This window comes from Mizuhopecten yessoensis, unplaced genomic scaffold (assembly GCF_002113885.1).
Source record: "Mizuhopecten yessoensis strain PY_sf001 unplaced genomic scaffold, ASM211388v2 scaffold9561, whole genome shotgun sequence".
Classification (NCBI taxonomy): Eukaryota; Metazoa; Mollusca; class Bivalvia; order Pectinida; family Pectinidae; genus Mizuhopecten; species Mizuhopecten yessoensis.
The window spans coordinates 521,666-537,885 of record NW_018408109.1 but is presented as its reverse complement, the minus strand read 5'-3'; the positions used below and the strand labels follow the sequence as shown (position 1 = coordinate 537,885).

At 35.3% G+C, this 16,220-nt stretch overlaps 1 protein-coding gene across 1 annotated transcript in view; it reads left to right on the top strand.

Moving 5' to 3' along the window:
• The first annotated feature begins 7,064 nt into the window (after nucleotides 1-7,064).
• LOC110458363 (long-chain-fatty-acid--CoA ligase 4-like) overlaps nucleotides 7,065-16,220 on the top strand; it is a 34,326-nt gene continuing 25,170 nt past the window's right edge. Inside the window, exons 1-2 of the mRNA XM_021510026.1 lie at nucleotides 7,065-7,152; nucleotides 15,180-15,348. Coding sequence (XP_021365701.1) covers nucleotides 15,214-15,348 — 135 coding nt within the window. The 5' untranslated portion in view covers nucleotides 7,065-7,152; nucleotides 15,180-15,213. The remainder of the gene's footprint in view (nucleotides 7,153-15,179; nucleotides 15,349-16,220) is intronic.

The following is a 16,220-nucleotide window of genomic DNA, read 5'->3' as shown; positions in this document are numbered from 1 at the left end:
CAGATAACTGCCCAGCAACAGATTGCCCCACAAGTTGCCAAGCTTATCAGACTTGAGGCTGAGAACGACCATCTACGCCACCAGCTGGACGACCTCGAGCAATACGGGAGGAGAACTCTTGTTCGTTTTTTCTGGATTTTCCGAACAGGAGGGCGAGGACACCTCGATCGTCCACCATCATTCAAGCAGCCCAAGGCGTTGGAACGATCACACAGAGTCGGAAAGCCTGATCCAAGGATCTGGGAAACCCCGCCAATCATCGTGAGGTTGTGTTCTACTGATGACATGTTTAAATTACTAAAATCAAGTCATGGCTTCAGGAATAACGAGAGACTGAAGGGAATCTCTGTGAACGAAGATATTACCAAACTTCGAGGTAAATTTGCTTTTCACGCGAGGAATTAAGTAAAATCCAATCAAATATCTCAAACGTGGACCACTCATGGGAAAATAATGATTAAAGACAAAACGTCTAAAATTCACCAGATCCAACGGGAATCTGAACTTTCAAGAGCCCTTCGGTCACGTGTTAGTCACTTAGTCGGTGTCGGCGTCGCTGGGCCGACACAACGACGATGACGGGCGTTTTCCCCGGCTACATATATATATATCGGGCGACATTCGGGCTATGCGCCCCTTATGTGTACCTCGTGTTGTTTTTGTTTTCTTTCCATGTACAAATGGAATTGCCACGAGCCTCCATTCGTCATTTTCAATTACTTGATTTGTGTTTATTGAAAATTTTGGTTTTAGTTTTACAGCTGTAGTACGTCCTTTAAGGGGTCCCTCTCTTCCCTTTGTAAATAGTCTAACACGTTTCTAACATAATAGTCTTAGTTCCACACACAATTAATCTGATTTTGAAATTTGATTCCTACAAACTTTATCTTTTAAGTTTCTATTTTGTTTGTATTTCCCCCCACCCTCTCCATACTAAATCACTATATTGAGTTCCATGATGGTATAAGTAATTTTAAATCAAAATATAAATAGCTTGCCAGCTATTTTCCCCCGTGTGTATCCTTTTTTCAAGAGTTGTTTCTTACTTGCTCCCTAGAGGACTATTGATGGATTATACAAGGCCGCTCGTATACAGGCGTCAATTTGTATGTAACTATGCATATAGCTTACTGTGTAGAGAACAACAAGTACAATGTATTGATGAGTTAACCAGAATGTCAGACTTGTACTGTGTACCTCTCAGTTTACATTGGTTAGACACACCCCATTGTAACAAATTGAATCAGTCCGATTTTCTTATCAGTTGATATTGTTTCCTGTCGCCTCTCATCTACATATACATATATATTATGAGAAGTTCTTTTTACACAACCAATACAATTTTCTATGTGACGTTTTGATGACTAGTACGATTTGTACACTGTCGCCATCATCAGACAAATGACCAAGGAAGCGTATCCACACAAAGGTGTAATTACATGTGTACGAGTTGTCCATAAAATCGATGTCGATTTCGGCTACGCTGGAAACGTATGTACAATAGTTGTTATATATGTACCGAAATGACTCAATTCAGCTACGCTTTGTTAACACTTGGTCATAGATGTGCGAGAGTCTTTGAGACCCCTCGTCTCTATTTAGAACTGGCCCATTGCGGCGTATCCAGATCGCTTCCTTTATCTGCCGCTGGAACAGATTGCTCTCTCTGTCCAAAACTTTGGAGTTATTCCAGTCAATAACATGGTTTTTCTGTGTGGCATGGTCTGTGATTTCCGATTTATTTATCTGGGACTCCGATTTCTTTCAGATCTGGTGAATTTCCTACCTTCTTGGGTTTCTGTATCTTTCCGGTGTTCACCAAGGCGGACCCCAGTTTTTGCATCCGATTTTGTATACGCATTCTGCGACGTTTTTTTTAGGTGTTTTATCCTTAGGGTGTACCAGGATATTGCGAAGCGTCTTGTGGGGCTTCATGGCTGTTGCTATGCCCTGACCGCGATATATCGTCTGGATGGTTTGGGATATACCATTTATATACGGGATAACCACTTGACCTTTGTTTTTTATATATCCTTGATTGGCTTTTTCTTGTTCTTCTCCTTACTTTGACACTGTTGTTTTACCTGTTTTAGGGCCAATTCCGGATATGCACATGTTCTCATTGCCCTAGCGATGTGATTCTGCTCTTGTGTTTTGTCCTGTTGTTTTGTGACTATTGTATCACATCTGTTGAGCAATGTGCGTATGACGCCTAACTTCTGGTGTAAAGGATGGTGAGATTTGAAGTTGAGGTATTGGTCCGTATGAGGGTTTTTTCTATAGACCAATACCTTCACGGTTCCGTCTTCTTTCTTTACAAGTAGAGTGTCTAGGAAGGGCATTGTGCCATTGGTTTCTTCCTCACATGTAAATTTGATGTTGTTAGTGGCATCTATGGTGTTGATATGTGGTCAAATATTTCTGTGGCCCCTTCTTGATTATCTCAAGTATGTCGTCAACATAACGTTTCCATACGCTAGGCTTGCATTCTATTGGGGCAGTGGCTATTGCTTCTTGCTCCAGATGTTCCATGAACAAATTGGCAACGATTGGAGACACTGGACTACCCATAGCAGTGCCGAAGCGTTGTTGATAGATGTTGTTCCTGAAACTAAAATATGTTGTTGTGAGCACAAACTCCAATAAATCCATGATGTCCTAAATCTGAAGGTTTGTGTTTTTGCGCCAGGATCTGTCTAATTTTAAGCGTTTCCGAATGATTCTAAGTGTGTCGTCAATGGGTGTGTTAGTAAAGAGAGAGACAACATCATGTGAAATGAATTTTTCGTCTTCCTGAATCATGATTGTAGACATAGCTTCCGCTAGATGTTTTGAATTCTTTACAAGGTGTTCCGATTTATCCACTAGCGTTCAAGAATGTCTGCTAATGATCTGGAAACATTGTAACCAATGGATCCAGTGTAGTCCACAATAGGCCTCAGTGGGTTTCCCTACTTGTGGATCTTGGGTGTGCAGTACATTATAGGAGTGTTCTCTGCTGTGGGATACATATATCTGTATTGGCCCTCGGTAATCTTGATCTCTTGTTTTAAGTTTGATAGTAGGGTTATGAGACGCCTTTTACACCTTAGGGTTGGTCATCTATGACCAAGTGTTAACAAAGCGTAGCTGAATTGAGTCATTTCGGTACATATATAACAACTATTGTACATACGCTTCTTGCGCAGCCGAAATCGACATCGATTTTATGGACAACTCGTACACATTTTACACCTTTGTGTGCATACGCTTCATTGGTCATTTGCCTGATGAAGGTGAAAGTGTACATATCGTACTAGCCATCGAACGTCACATAGAAAATGTTATTGGTTGTGTAAAAAGAACTTCTCATAATCCATACTTACCAACCTGAAGAAAATGTTTAGAAATACACACACACACATATATATTATATATATATATATATATATGTGTGTGTGTGTGTATATCCCGGGCCACATCCGGGCGCGCGTCCTTTCAGTGTGTACCTCGTATTAGTGTTTTAGTTGGGTTTTTTCCTTTTGTACATGTATATGAAATGTACAAGCCTCCATTTGGTTTTTTATCATTATTGATTTGTGTTTATATATTATTTAGATTTTTGCTGCAGTAGCTTAGAAGGGTTCCCCCTCTTACCTCTTTGTACATGTTCATATTGGTTTCTAATGTAATAGTCTTAAGGTGAACTTGATGTCCATAACATAATGAAAACCTTTATTTTGTTATATCTCATACCAACCCTCGTACATGTAACTTCCTTACACAATCTAAATCTGATTTTTAAACTTGATTACCACAAACCGTATCTTTACGATGAAACTGAAATGTTCAAATTGCTTGTAGTTGCTTTCCCCTCTCCTCACTCATAAGTACATTAATTGATTCCTCTAGAGTTTCATGATGGTATTAGTGACTTGGGCTTCGAATGATTTTTTTTTCTCTCCTGTAAGTATCCCTTACTTAAACGACCATACAGACGTCAGTTTCGCATGCATTATTAACACGTATATATCGATGCATATTGCTTACTGTGTATGACAAGTACAACTATTGATGTATCAACAAGAATGTATGACTGGTACTCTGTGTTTTTAAGTTTGCATTGGTTTCACACTTTATACGGTAACGAATTATATCAGCCCGATTTTGTTATCTTTTTTTAAAAAAAAATTCTGTCACCTCTCACCTACTTATACATATCTCAGACCAAATTCGGACCCTGCGCCCTTTCAGTGTATTGCACATGCTTGTGTTTTGTTTTTCTCAAATAATGGTCTAAAGACGACTATTATATCAAAAAACATATTGGAAATCTATATCTTGTTATATCCCCACCCATCCTTGAAAGTTCTCTACACAATCCTTGATCTGAGTTTGAAATTTTATCCCCACATACTGTACCTCTTTATACAGTTCCACGATGAAACTGGAAGTTTATATTAGAAGTAATCTAATTAAAATGTAAATATAGTCGGCGAGCTCTCTGTTTATTTTCGTGTAAGTTTCCATTACTAAGTTCCCTCATAGACTATTAAATTGTCTTGCGAAACGGGTAATATTGATAAATTATTATAATGCCATTCCAACATGCATCACTTCGTACTTTTTTTAGATCACGTACTACATTTGTATAATATCATGTATATCTACACCTGTTGTTTACCGGTTAAAAACAAGTTCTACTATTGACGAAAGAATAAATAGAAATGTATGACTTGTACTGTGTACATTTTATTTTCCATTGGTTTTGTAATCAAATTTTTGTCACCACTCACCAACAATTATATATATATATATATGTATTTAGCATTCCATTGTTCATACATATAGAATTAGTTGTAATTTAAACATATTATATGCATGAGCGACCTGACTGTTTGTGATGGTATCAATGACCATCATTACGTTAATCTCCTTTATCGCCTTAACCGAGGAATTAGATTACTTTCTAAATCCGTGCCTTAACTTTTTTCTTTTCCTGCTAGTTATGCACCAATCGACCATTCTTACCCTACTCGGTTACCTCCCCTTCATCACTTTCCACACGAGTACATATAGTACTGTATTATACGTATACGATCGTCTCTTCGATGATCAATCCGTTGTTTTATATTACCTTATCTGGATACCATTTCTCAAATGGTTATCCTCCGTGACATAAATGCCAATCTGCCCTGGTTTTACAACCGTTTGCATATATACCAGAGACGTAACCAGGACTATCTATGAGCACGGAATTAGATTATAGTTATCTAAGTCCGTGCTATGAGTAAGCGCGAAGCGCGGAGTAGGGTGTGTGTTCGGGAGGTTAACCCCCTCCTGTGTGTGGGGTTCCAGGGGGGGTTTAAGCCCCCCCCCACCCCCCGAGATTTTTTTTGAATCCGGAACCCATTCTGGTGCAGTATGAGACATAAAATATCTATTATTTTCATATTTGGCTTGTAGTATTTTTTATCAAAAGCGTAATAATTAGTTCCTTATGAACAAGGAACATTTTCGTGGGTTCGACGATTTACAGAAACGAGCAGGAACGGGCAGGAACGGGCAGAAACGGACAGAAACGGGCAGGAATCTATTAATTATTATATACATTTATGAATATATATATTATATACATTTAAGTATCATTATCGGGTATTCCGACTTTGCGTATTGCAGAGTTATCTTCTCTTGGGAGCAGGTATTGATTGTTACGTCATTGGTTTGTGTGAGAAAATTACGTCGTTTTCTCAAAAATTGATGACGTAACTCTCAAAAACCAATGACGTAACAATCAATACCTGCTCCCAAGAGAAGATAACTCTGCAATACGCAAAGACGGAGTAAGATAAATTTGATAAAAGGATTGCAATTACATGATCGGGGCAGAATCGGACTAAATTATATATATACATTCATGTCGATATTACTTATGATACCTACATTTATAGTATCATATATTTTTATCGGGTATAAGATGTATATATTTGTTACATTTAAGTACCATTATCGGGTATAATATATATTTGATAAAAGAATTGCAATTATAGGAACGGGGCAGGATCGGACTAAATTATATATACATATAAATTGCCAGGCCGAGGTTCCAACATGTCTCTGTTTTATTTTATCAAAAAAGGTTGTTCAGAGAATTATATATTATATATATAATAAATTTGTATCTGTGTTATTTTTTCATTTATATATATGACATTGCGATGTCATAACACATGAAACATTGGAATGACATTATGATAACCAAATTTTAATAACTTCATAACTTATACTCAACTCTTAATAAATAGTCAATAGTCAATAAAAGAAACAATATCAATGAGATAATGAATTCACTGAGGACCCAGCATTATATGAGTTGTTAAGTTTATCACATACAGTTCTACGATGTGATCCTTGCTAAAAGTATACTTGAAAAATTACGTGGAAGCCCGTGCGTCCGTGCGTCCGCCTGGTTACGTCCCTGTATACATGTCCGGAGCTGTACTTGTCGACACTTCAATTATTTGTTTTGTTGATCACCTCTATTGTAAAATACACTGTTAACTCCGCTCAAATTGCTAACGTACCTGAAGAGGTGACGATTTTTTTCTCACTCTCATACTTTTTGTTTTTCTTTAATAATTATGCAACGCTGGACCTAGTGAGTCTGAATATGATTTATCCACGTATCCACGATGATACCAATTTAAGTATACTTTTGTTCATATCAGGAAGTGAAAAGTGACACCATAAAATATTTACAATGCTATGGAATCAAATAACCAGTAGTCGGCTTCGTCAATCATATCTACGTACGTAGAACACGTGTAGAATGTTTATGATAATCGTAATCATAACAACGCTTTAATGCAGCGTGAACGCGAGGAATAAAGCAAACGCCGGAAATAACTTTTCGATATTTTTTCCCAAATACCTATGTCCCAAATTAAACTTTAAATACCTTTTTATTATATTTTATACACAAATATCCCATATGAAGGATTTTGATATTGTCTAGAACCACAGACTTAGATTGTTCCGTGCTAGAACGAAAACATAAAACGTAAACTAAGCGTCAACGAGACTCAGTTTGTAATCATTTCCGGGTTTTTCCAGACAAGAGCAGACAGACGAAAAGCGTACACACATTTTTGTGAATCATTAGAGCACTTCAAGGTAATCTTATATTCTATTTGACTACTTTTGCTAATTTTGCGTACACATGTTATGTGCAATCTTGCTATTACTAAAATGTCAATGTTAACGAAGGTCATACGTTTGCATAATCCGTCTTTATAAATGAAAGTAGATGAATAATTTAGTGTTGTGTTCTAAAGTCATGATGATTTCTTACAATGAAGCATTTTGTCTCCTCGAACCAGCGACCCTTGGGTCACGAGCCTGATGCTCTACTATTGAGCTAATGGGAAATTCCCTACAGCTGACGCTTGTAAGGCAACCTAATTATAATTAATCCACATATTTTACACTTGTGAACTTGTATATTTGATATGACTGATTCAGTTATATAATAGAAAGGAAAGTAATGCTGGAAATGAGTCAAAAGTTAAATATGGTTCATATTTCTTGGAATAATGTGTCAGTCAAAAGTTAAAAACAAGCTCATTCTTCTGAAAGAACAACTCAAAATATGTCATAAGAAAGGATTGTTTTGTCTCTAGAGGGTGTATATACACACATTTTATTTTAGAACGAATATTCATGACCTGCCTACGCCACGCTCCAATATATATAAAAAAAATGTCTCTTCGTCAGAAAGCTACGTTATCGCAGCTAATTTTATTTATGTTTTATATTTGAGCATGCAGAATCTCCCCCATGGAAGTTAGAAAAAGTTGGCACGTATGGGCCCGGTATATAGCAACAGATATAGAACACTAATGTTTGACCTACTTTGTTATCGCCTAGGAGGAATTCTGAGTTAAAAGTTAAATGGAGTTGATCAATACAGTTTTTATTACCTGGTACCTTATCTCTTGTGTAAATATATACACCAGTACGAGTATAACCACATACATCACAAACACCAATAATTCAGGGAGAGGGCTTGTATAGGCTTTGCCTGTTGCCCATTTCCCATTAAATCTGATGGATTTAATAAAATATTTTGAAGTGAAAAATTAAAAAATTAAAAAAAACTCTGCCGGCTTATAGGCTGAATTTCATATCAGTACACTTGATAGAACTCTTTGGTAATTAATGTAACATATGTTAAAGGAAAAAATCCTTCATTTATAAAAATTATAAAATTTATGTTGTTTTTTTGCAGACAACTCATTTTTTTTCTTTTTTTGTCCAAATCATTAAAACTACGTTGTATTATAGAGCTATTGCTCGTCAGGATAAGAAGATTTAGATTTTTGAAAACACAGCCTTAATATTTGAAATTAAGGCTTCCTTTTTAAAAAAAAAGGTTAACAAAAGCAAAATTAGTCATGTTCTAAAAGGGATTACACCAACATTTAGATATAGGTATATATTCCTGAAGTTATAAAAGGGACTATATTTTACCCTTAAATGGACAAGAGAGGCAAACAATGAAGAGTGCCAGCTGGCATACATAGGGACAACATCTTTATATGAAAGGACTCAAATATGGAAAAGAACCTCAACAAATCTTTTTTGAAAGTGCAAACATCTAGAACAGGGACCCTATAACTATTTAAAAAAAGGTTATACACATAAAGTGGGTTAACACACACTGCCAATTGGAAGGGGCGATATCTCACACAAAATAGGGATACGCTAGGAGTTTCAAAATGGAGTGAAGTTCATAATACTGAAAAAAGGAATAGATGAGGTGATGTAAACAGACTTCTGATCCTGAAGTTTACTTGTCAGACAGCTTGCTGCAGCCATAGCTTCATAAAGGGTAAATAAACCATAAATGTTGATTTTCTGACTCAAAGTCCAGGAAATTAAAGGTCACTCCTAAATATTTGTAATGGGGGCAACAAAAGGAATGGTAAAAGTCAGAATCAATATACTGTATGCAATTGTAGTTTATATATAGTCAAAAATTAGTCATGCTAAGGCCAAGATAAATATGACATTTTGTGATTCATGTAGATGTAATTAAAACATGTGTATAGGAACTAGGAAGAGTACTCTCAGTGACAGCATTGTTTTAAACCCTTTCACCCCTATTTAACTTAACTAAACCCTACCATGCATTGATCTGGATGAGTCCATTATAGTCTATAGTGGTGAAAGGGTTAAATAGGTAATTTATTGACTGAGGTTGTATCTTTCATTTGTGGGGCCGTAGGCTGTACAGTTCTTTAGACCAACACCTTTTTTCATTAAAGGTGTTTTGGTTTTTATGCTACATTCCCATGTTGTTTTTGATTTCTTCACTGTTATGAATAATTTATCGAGTGAAAACAGCTAGCCATCAAAATCTATACTAGAACTGTTACTTTTAAGCAATTCCTTTTGGTCTGATCTCAGTTCATGCAATAGTATAAACATCAATACTATGAATGTGTAGGCTAAATTTTATCTCCTTTACAATATTTATATATATAATGTGTCTGGCATTTAGGTCCTCCCCTACGTCTTACACTGTATCTATTGTAATTGTAATAACAGACCTACATTGATGACGACAACTTATAATTAGCCCTATTTGGTTGTGGCAAAATCTACAATGAGGCTAATATTGATTACAAGGGTTGATATGAGCTACAGGCAAACGATCATGGCATGGTGTATACTATATATTTACTGATAAATGTGATTCTAAGGCTGCCTAACAGTAGTGATGAGGCCTACAATCGTCATTCATATGAAGGGGTATCATTTAGATAAATTCCATTATGCTTGGGCCTATATAGTTGTGATGAGGCCTATAATTTTGTTTAGGCCTATATGATTGTGTTGAGGCCTATATAATTGTGTTGAGGCCTATATAATTGTGATGAGGCCTATATAATTGTGATGAGGCCTATATAATTGTGTTGAGGCCTATATAATTGTGATGAGGCCTATATAATAGTGATGAGGCTATATAATTGTGATGGGGCCTATATAATTGTGATGAGGCTATATAATTGTGATGAGGCTATATAATTGAGCTATATAATTTTAATGAGGCTGTATAATTATTATGATGCTATATAATTGTGATGAAGCCTATATAATTGTGATGAGGCTATCTAATTGTGATGAGGCTATATAATTGAGCTATATAATTTTAATGAGGCTGTATAATTATTATGATGCTATATAATTGTGATGATACTATATAATTGTGATAAGGCCTATATAATTGTAATGAGGCCTATATAATACAAGTCCACACCTGTGACGACAACTGAAAAATGGTGCTAAAATCTGTTAAGTTTGATGAGGCCAGTGCATATAACTTACATTTGTATACATTTTCTATGGGGTTTAACTTACATTTGTATACATTTTCTATGGGGTATAAGTTACATTTGTATACATTTTCTATCGGGGTATAACTTGCATTTGTATACATTTTCTATGGGGTTTAACCTACATTTGTATACATTTTCTATGGGGTATAGCTTACATTTGTATACATTTTCTATCGGGGTATAACTTGCATTTGTATACATTTTCTATGGGGTTTAACTTCCATTTGTATACATTTTCTATGGTGTATGACTTACATTTGTATACATTTTCTATGGAGTATAACTTACATTTATATACACTTTCTATGGGGTATAACTTACATTTATATACATTTTCTATGGTGTATAACTTTCATTTGTATACATTTTCTATGGGGTAGTGTTGAGGCCTATATAATTGTGATGAGGCCTATATAATAGTGATGTGGCTATATAATTGTGATGGGGCCTATATAATTGTGATGAGGCTATATAATTGTGACGAGGCTATATAATTGTGATGAGGCTATATAATTGTGATGAGGGCTATATAATTGTGATGAGGCTATATAATTGAGCTATATAATTTTAATGAGGCTGTATAATTATTATGATGCTATATAATTGTGATGAAGCCTATATAATTGTGATGAGGCTATATAATTGAGCTATATAATTTTAATGAGGCTGTATAATTATTATGATGCTATATAATTGTGATGAAGCCTATATAATTGTGATGAGGCTATATAATTGAGCTATATAATTTTAATGAGGCTGTATAATTATTATGATGCTATATAATTGTGATGAAGCCTATATAATTGTGATGAGGCTATATAATTGAGCTATATAATTTTAATGAGGCTGTATAATTATTATGATGCTATATAATTGTGATGAAGCCTATATAATTGCGATGAGGCTATATAATTGTGATGAGGCCTATATAATTGTGATGAGGCCTATATAATAGTGATGAGGCTATATAATTGGGATGGGGCCTATATAATTGTGATGAGGCTATATAATTGTGATGAGGCTATATAATTGAGCTATATAATTTTAATGAGGCTGTATAATTATTATGATGCTATATAATTGTGATGAAGCCTATATAATTGTGATGAGGCTATATAATTGTGATGAGGCCTATATAATAGTGATGTGGCTATATAATTGTGATGGGGCCTATATAATTGTGATGAGGCTATATAATTGAGCTATATAATTTTAATGAGGCTGTATAATTATTATGATGCTATATAATTGTGATGAAGCCTATATAATTGTGATGAGGCTATATAATTGAGCTATATAATTTTAATGAGGCTGTATAATTATTATGATGCTATATAATTGTGATGAAGCCTATATAATTGCGATGAGGCTATATAATTGTGATGAGGCTATATAATTGTGATGAGGCCTATATAATAGTGATGAGGCTATATAATTGTGATGAGGCTATATAATTGTGATAAGGCCTATATAATTGTAATGAGGCCTATATAATACAAGTCCACACCTGTGGCGACAACTGAAAAATGGTGCTAAAATCTGTTAAGTTTGATGAGGCCAGTGCATATAACTTACATTTGTATACATTTTCTATGGGGTTTAACTTACATATAATTTGTATACATTTTCTATCGGGTATAACTTACATTTGTATATATCCAAACAGTTGGAGTAACTTGTCACAGAAAAGGTGCATATCAGTAAACCATGGTTTCAAAATATTTGTTGGTTTAAAACATGAAGTTTGCAAAATGTTTGCAACTCATTTGTTCAGTTCAAGGTGTTGGGACAGTAGTAAAGCCACCATGTTCACAGTAGACCTTTGATAAAATAAAATAAATTGTTCTGCCTAATCAGGCCTTGGTTTTAATGTCCAGCTGTGATCTAACCAGTGTTTAAAGCTTTAGGAACAGATTTCCGTTTTTTCTATTGAAGTTTTCCCAGTAAGCTAGTCATTTAACAATTAACCACTTTAGCTGGAAATGAAAGAGACTGGCAATTGAAACCGTAGTTATATAATGACTGCTGAGTTAAACTTTCTGTGTCAAGAAGCACTTGTCCTGTGTGAAATCATTTCTGAAAGTTGACTCGGACAAGGAAGTTTTTAGTCCTGATACGGAATTAAGTATTTGACTGCTGCACTTTTGAGTGGGAAGATTTGATTGTAGTGGTGGGGAAGAGGTCTAGAGGTCCCGTTATTAACATCCTCTGTGTGTTATTATTAGCAAAGTACATGTAGTTATAATGTTTGATTATTTGTTAACTAATGTGGGTTGTTTTTTAGCCCACCATCATCTGATGGTGGGCTATTCAAATCACCCTTCGTCTGTGGTGCATCTGTCGTCTGTCCTTCAACAATTCTTCTTATCGCTATTTCTCAGAAAGTACAGAAGAGATCTTTCTCAAATTTGATATGTAGGTTCCCCTTGGTCTGTATTTGTGCATGCATGTTTACTTTTGAGACTGATCATATAAACAAAATGGCCGACATGCATCCATCTTGAATTTTGACAGTGAATGATTTGTATCGCATTTTCTCAGAAAGTGCAGGAGGGATCTTTCTCAAATTTCATGTACAGGTTCCCTTTAGTCTGTCGGTGTGCATGTTTACTTTTGAGACTAATCATTTAAACAAAATGGATGAGAGGCGGCCTGGCCCATAATGATGATCTTGGATTTTAGCAGTGAATTAATGTTTGGTATCACTATTTCTCAGGAAAATCTGGAGGGATCTATCTCAAATATTGTGTATAGGTTCCCTTTAGTCTGTAGTTGTGCATGTTTAATTCTGAGACTGATCGTTTAAACAAAATGGCTGACAGACGGCCATCTTGGATTTTGACAGTGAATGTTTGTTATTACTATTTCCCAGGAAGAACTTGAGGGATCTTTCTCAAATTTGATCTGTATATAAGGATCCCCTTGGTCTGTTGTTGTACATGTTTCCTTTGGAAAGCGATCATATAAACAAGATAGCCACAGGAAGTACTAATGAGATCTTTCTGATATTGTAATGATCAGATTTATTTCTTTTACATTTAAAGAATTGTGCTAGTAAATATATGAAACAGTGCATTTACTGTTTACATGACTTGATCAAACAGATAAGAGAAAATATCAAACTTTAAATGAAGATGGTACAATGGTGGGTGCCAAGATTCCCCCAATGTACATGTATATCATTGCTGCACTTGTTTTTTTGTGATTTTTTCTCCTATGTACTCTTTTCGGCAGAACTATATCTTCTTAAGTTGTTTGTGAAGATGCAAACAAACACAAAAAAAAATAATTTAAGCAATTAAAGTTCTAAATAAAAAGTTACAAAGATAATGCTTTTGTTATCATCACAATATACATTGTTCAAAGAGGTTACTGACATCTCCCTGACCAAGTGTTGTTATTTTTCGGGTTGATCAGAAATCCAATATGGCCGCCATTTTGAAAAACTATTTCAAACTTAAAGTCAAGTTCTGCTGGGCTGATTGAACTGAAAGTTGGTAGGAATGATTGAATGATTGACTCATGGTCCTGACAAAGTGTTGTTATTTTTCGGGTCAATCAGAAATCCAATATGGCCGCCACGGCCGCCATTTTGAAAAACTTTTTCAAACTAAAAGTCAAGTTCTGCTAGGCCGATTGAACAGAAACTTTGTAGGAATGATCAACTCATGGTCCTGACAAAGTGTTGTTATTTTTCAGGTCAATCAGAAATCCAATATGGCCGTCATGACCGCCATTTTGAAAAACTATTTCAAACTTAAAGTCAAGTTCTGCTAGGCCGATTGAACTGAAACTTTGTAGGAATGATCGACTCATGGTCCTGACAAAGTGTTGTTATTTTTTGGGTCAATCAGAAATCCAATTTGGCAGCCACGGCAGTCATTTTGACAAACTATTTCAAACTTAAAGTCAAGTTCTGCTCGGCTGATCTAACTGAAAATCGGTCTAGGAATGATCAGCTCATATGGTCCTGACAAACTTAAGTTAACGTTATACTTAATAATTTTTTACTCAAATTGGTACGTATTTCAACAACAAAAATAAATACTGTAGGACTCAGGTGACCGTTAAGGCCCATGGGCCTCTTTGTTTATTCTTAATGATGACCTTACTTAATGTAAATAATTTTATGCTTTCTTTAAAAATACTTTATGCATGTACTCTATCTGTGACAATTCAAAATTGTCAGAAACATTTTCAATTTCAACACTTTTGATGCCCAAAAGACCTCTTTTTTACAGTGTGGGTAATGTATCAGACCTTTACTTAATGATGGACCATTGTGTTGTATCTTTGAGCAAGATACTTTACTCCGCTTGTTCCAGTCTACTCAGCTGTAAATGAGTACGTGGTTGGGCAGTGCTAGAATCGTTGAATGCTAGCTGTGAGCACCAAAATGGCAGCACTGGCTGTATGTTCCCCAGGGAGTTGAGAAAGATACTGGCTGGTTGCAAAGGCCCTATAGCTAGCTATAACCACGATTGATAATTTGTGAATCTCTTTGGGATGACCTACAAACTAGGTTGTGATAAAGAGGTATATAAGAACCTCAAATTATTATTAATTTATTATTATTAATTTGCCTTTGTCAAATAGATAAAACTACTAAGTCTTCAGAGGATAGCTTTATAACTGTCACCTGACAATATTGTAGGAATTTTCAGCATTATCAAGTTAAAAAGAGTCCTTCAGGAAACCCTGGATATCTAGGGAGCAGATTTACAAAACCCCATGACACCTTTTCTTCCTTTTTTGAAAGAAAATACTTTAAAGTTGTGTTAATGCGATAATTCATTTCAGAGGCTGTATGCACTAGGTGACCAGGGAAACCATAATGGCTGAGGTCTGGGTATCTGCCCTTGTGGGTGTTCTCAAGATGGTGGCACTTATGTACGACATCATCACGTTTGTACCCTACTATATTGTCAATCGTCCTGACCACAAAAGAAAATATTCCAGGAGAGTCAAGGTGAGTTACGTAACTCATATAAAATGTCCAGGTTCTACATAAAGTCATTTTAGATGCATAACAGCTACTGTATATGTTTGCTGGTCAGGTTAGTGTAGATTGAGCTCTAAACTTGGGCATACACTACTGTACTTTAGAATAGCTATTGGAATAGTGACAGATAACTTTTGATGTTACCAGGTATGTGCACTACTGTACTTTAGCAGTGTTACCAGGTATGTACACTATATGTACTACTGTACTTTAGAATAGCTATTGGAATAGTGACAGATAACTTTTGATGTTACCAGGTATGTGCACTACTGTACTTTAGCAGTGTTACCAGGTATGTACACTATATGTACTACTGTACTTTAGAATAGCTATTGGAATAGTGACAGATAACTTTTGATGTTACCAGGTATGTGCACTACTGTACTTTAGCAGTGTTACCAGGTATGTACACTATATGTACTACTGTACTTTAGAATAGCTATTGGAATAGTGACAGATAACTTTTGATGTTACCAGGTATGTGCACTACTGTACTTTAGCAGTGTTACCAGGTATGTACACTATATGTACTACTGTACTTTAGAATAGCTATTGGAATAGTGACAGATAACTTTTGATGTTACCAGGTATGTGCACACTAAATTTCCCATACTGATCTTTCTTTACTTTCACATTTTTGCAAAGAATATAAGTATATTTTAATAGATTTTATTTGAGTTAAAAAGTTTTTCGATATTCGATATACAATGTAAGTTTTTTGATATACCAGTGATAAAATATAATCTAAGGGTGTCTTCAAAGTTTAACTACCTAAGATGTTATGAAATATACTGTACCAGTCTAAGACTGAGAGTGGTTTTTGCAAGGAATTTGTATTA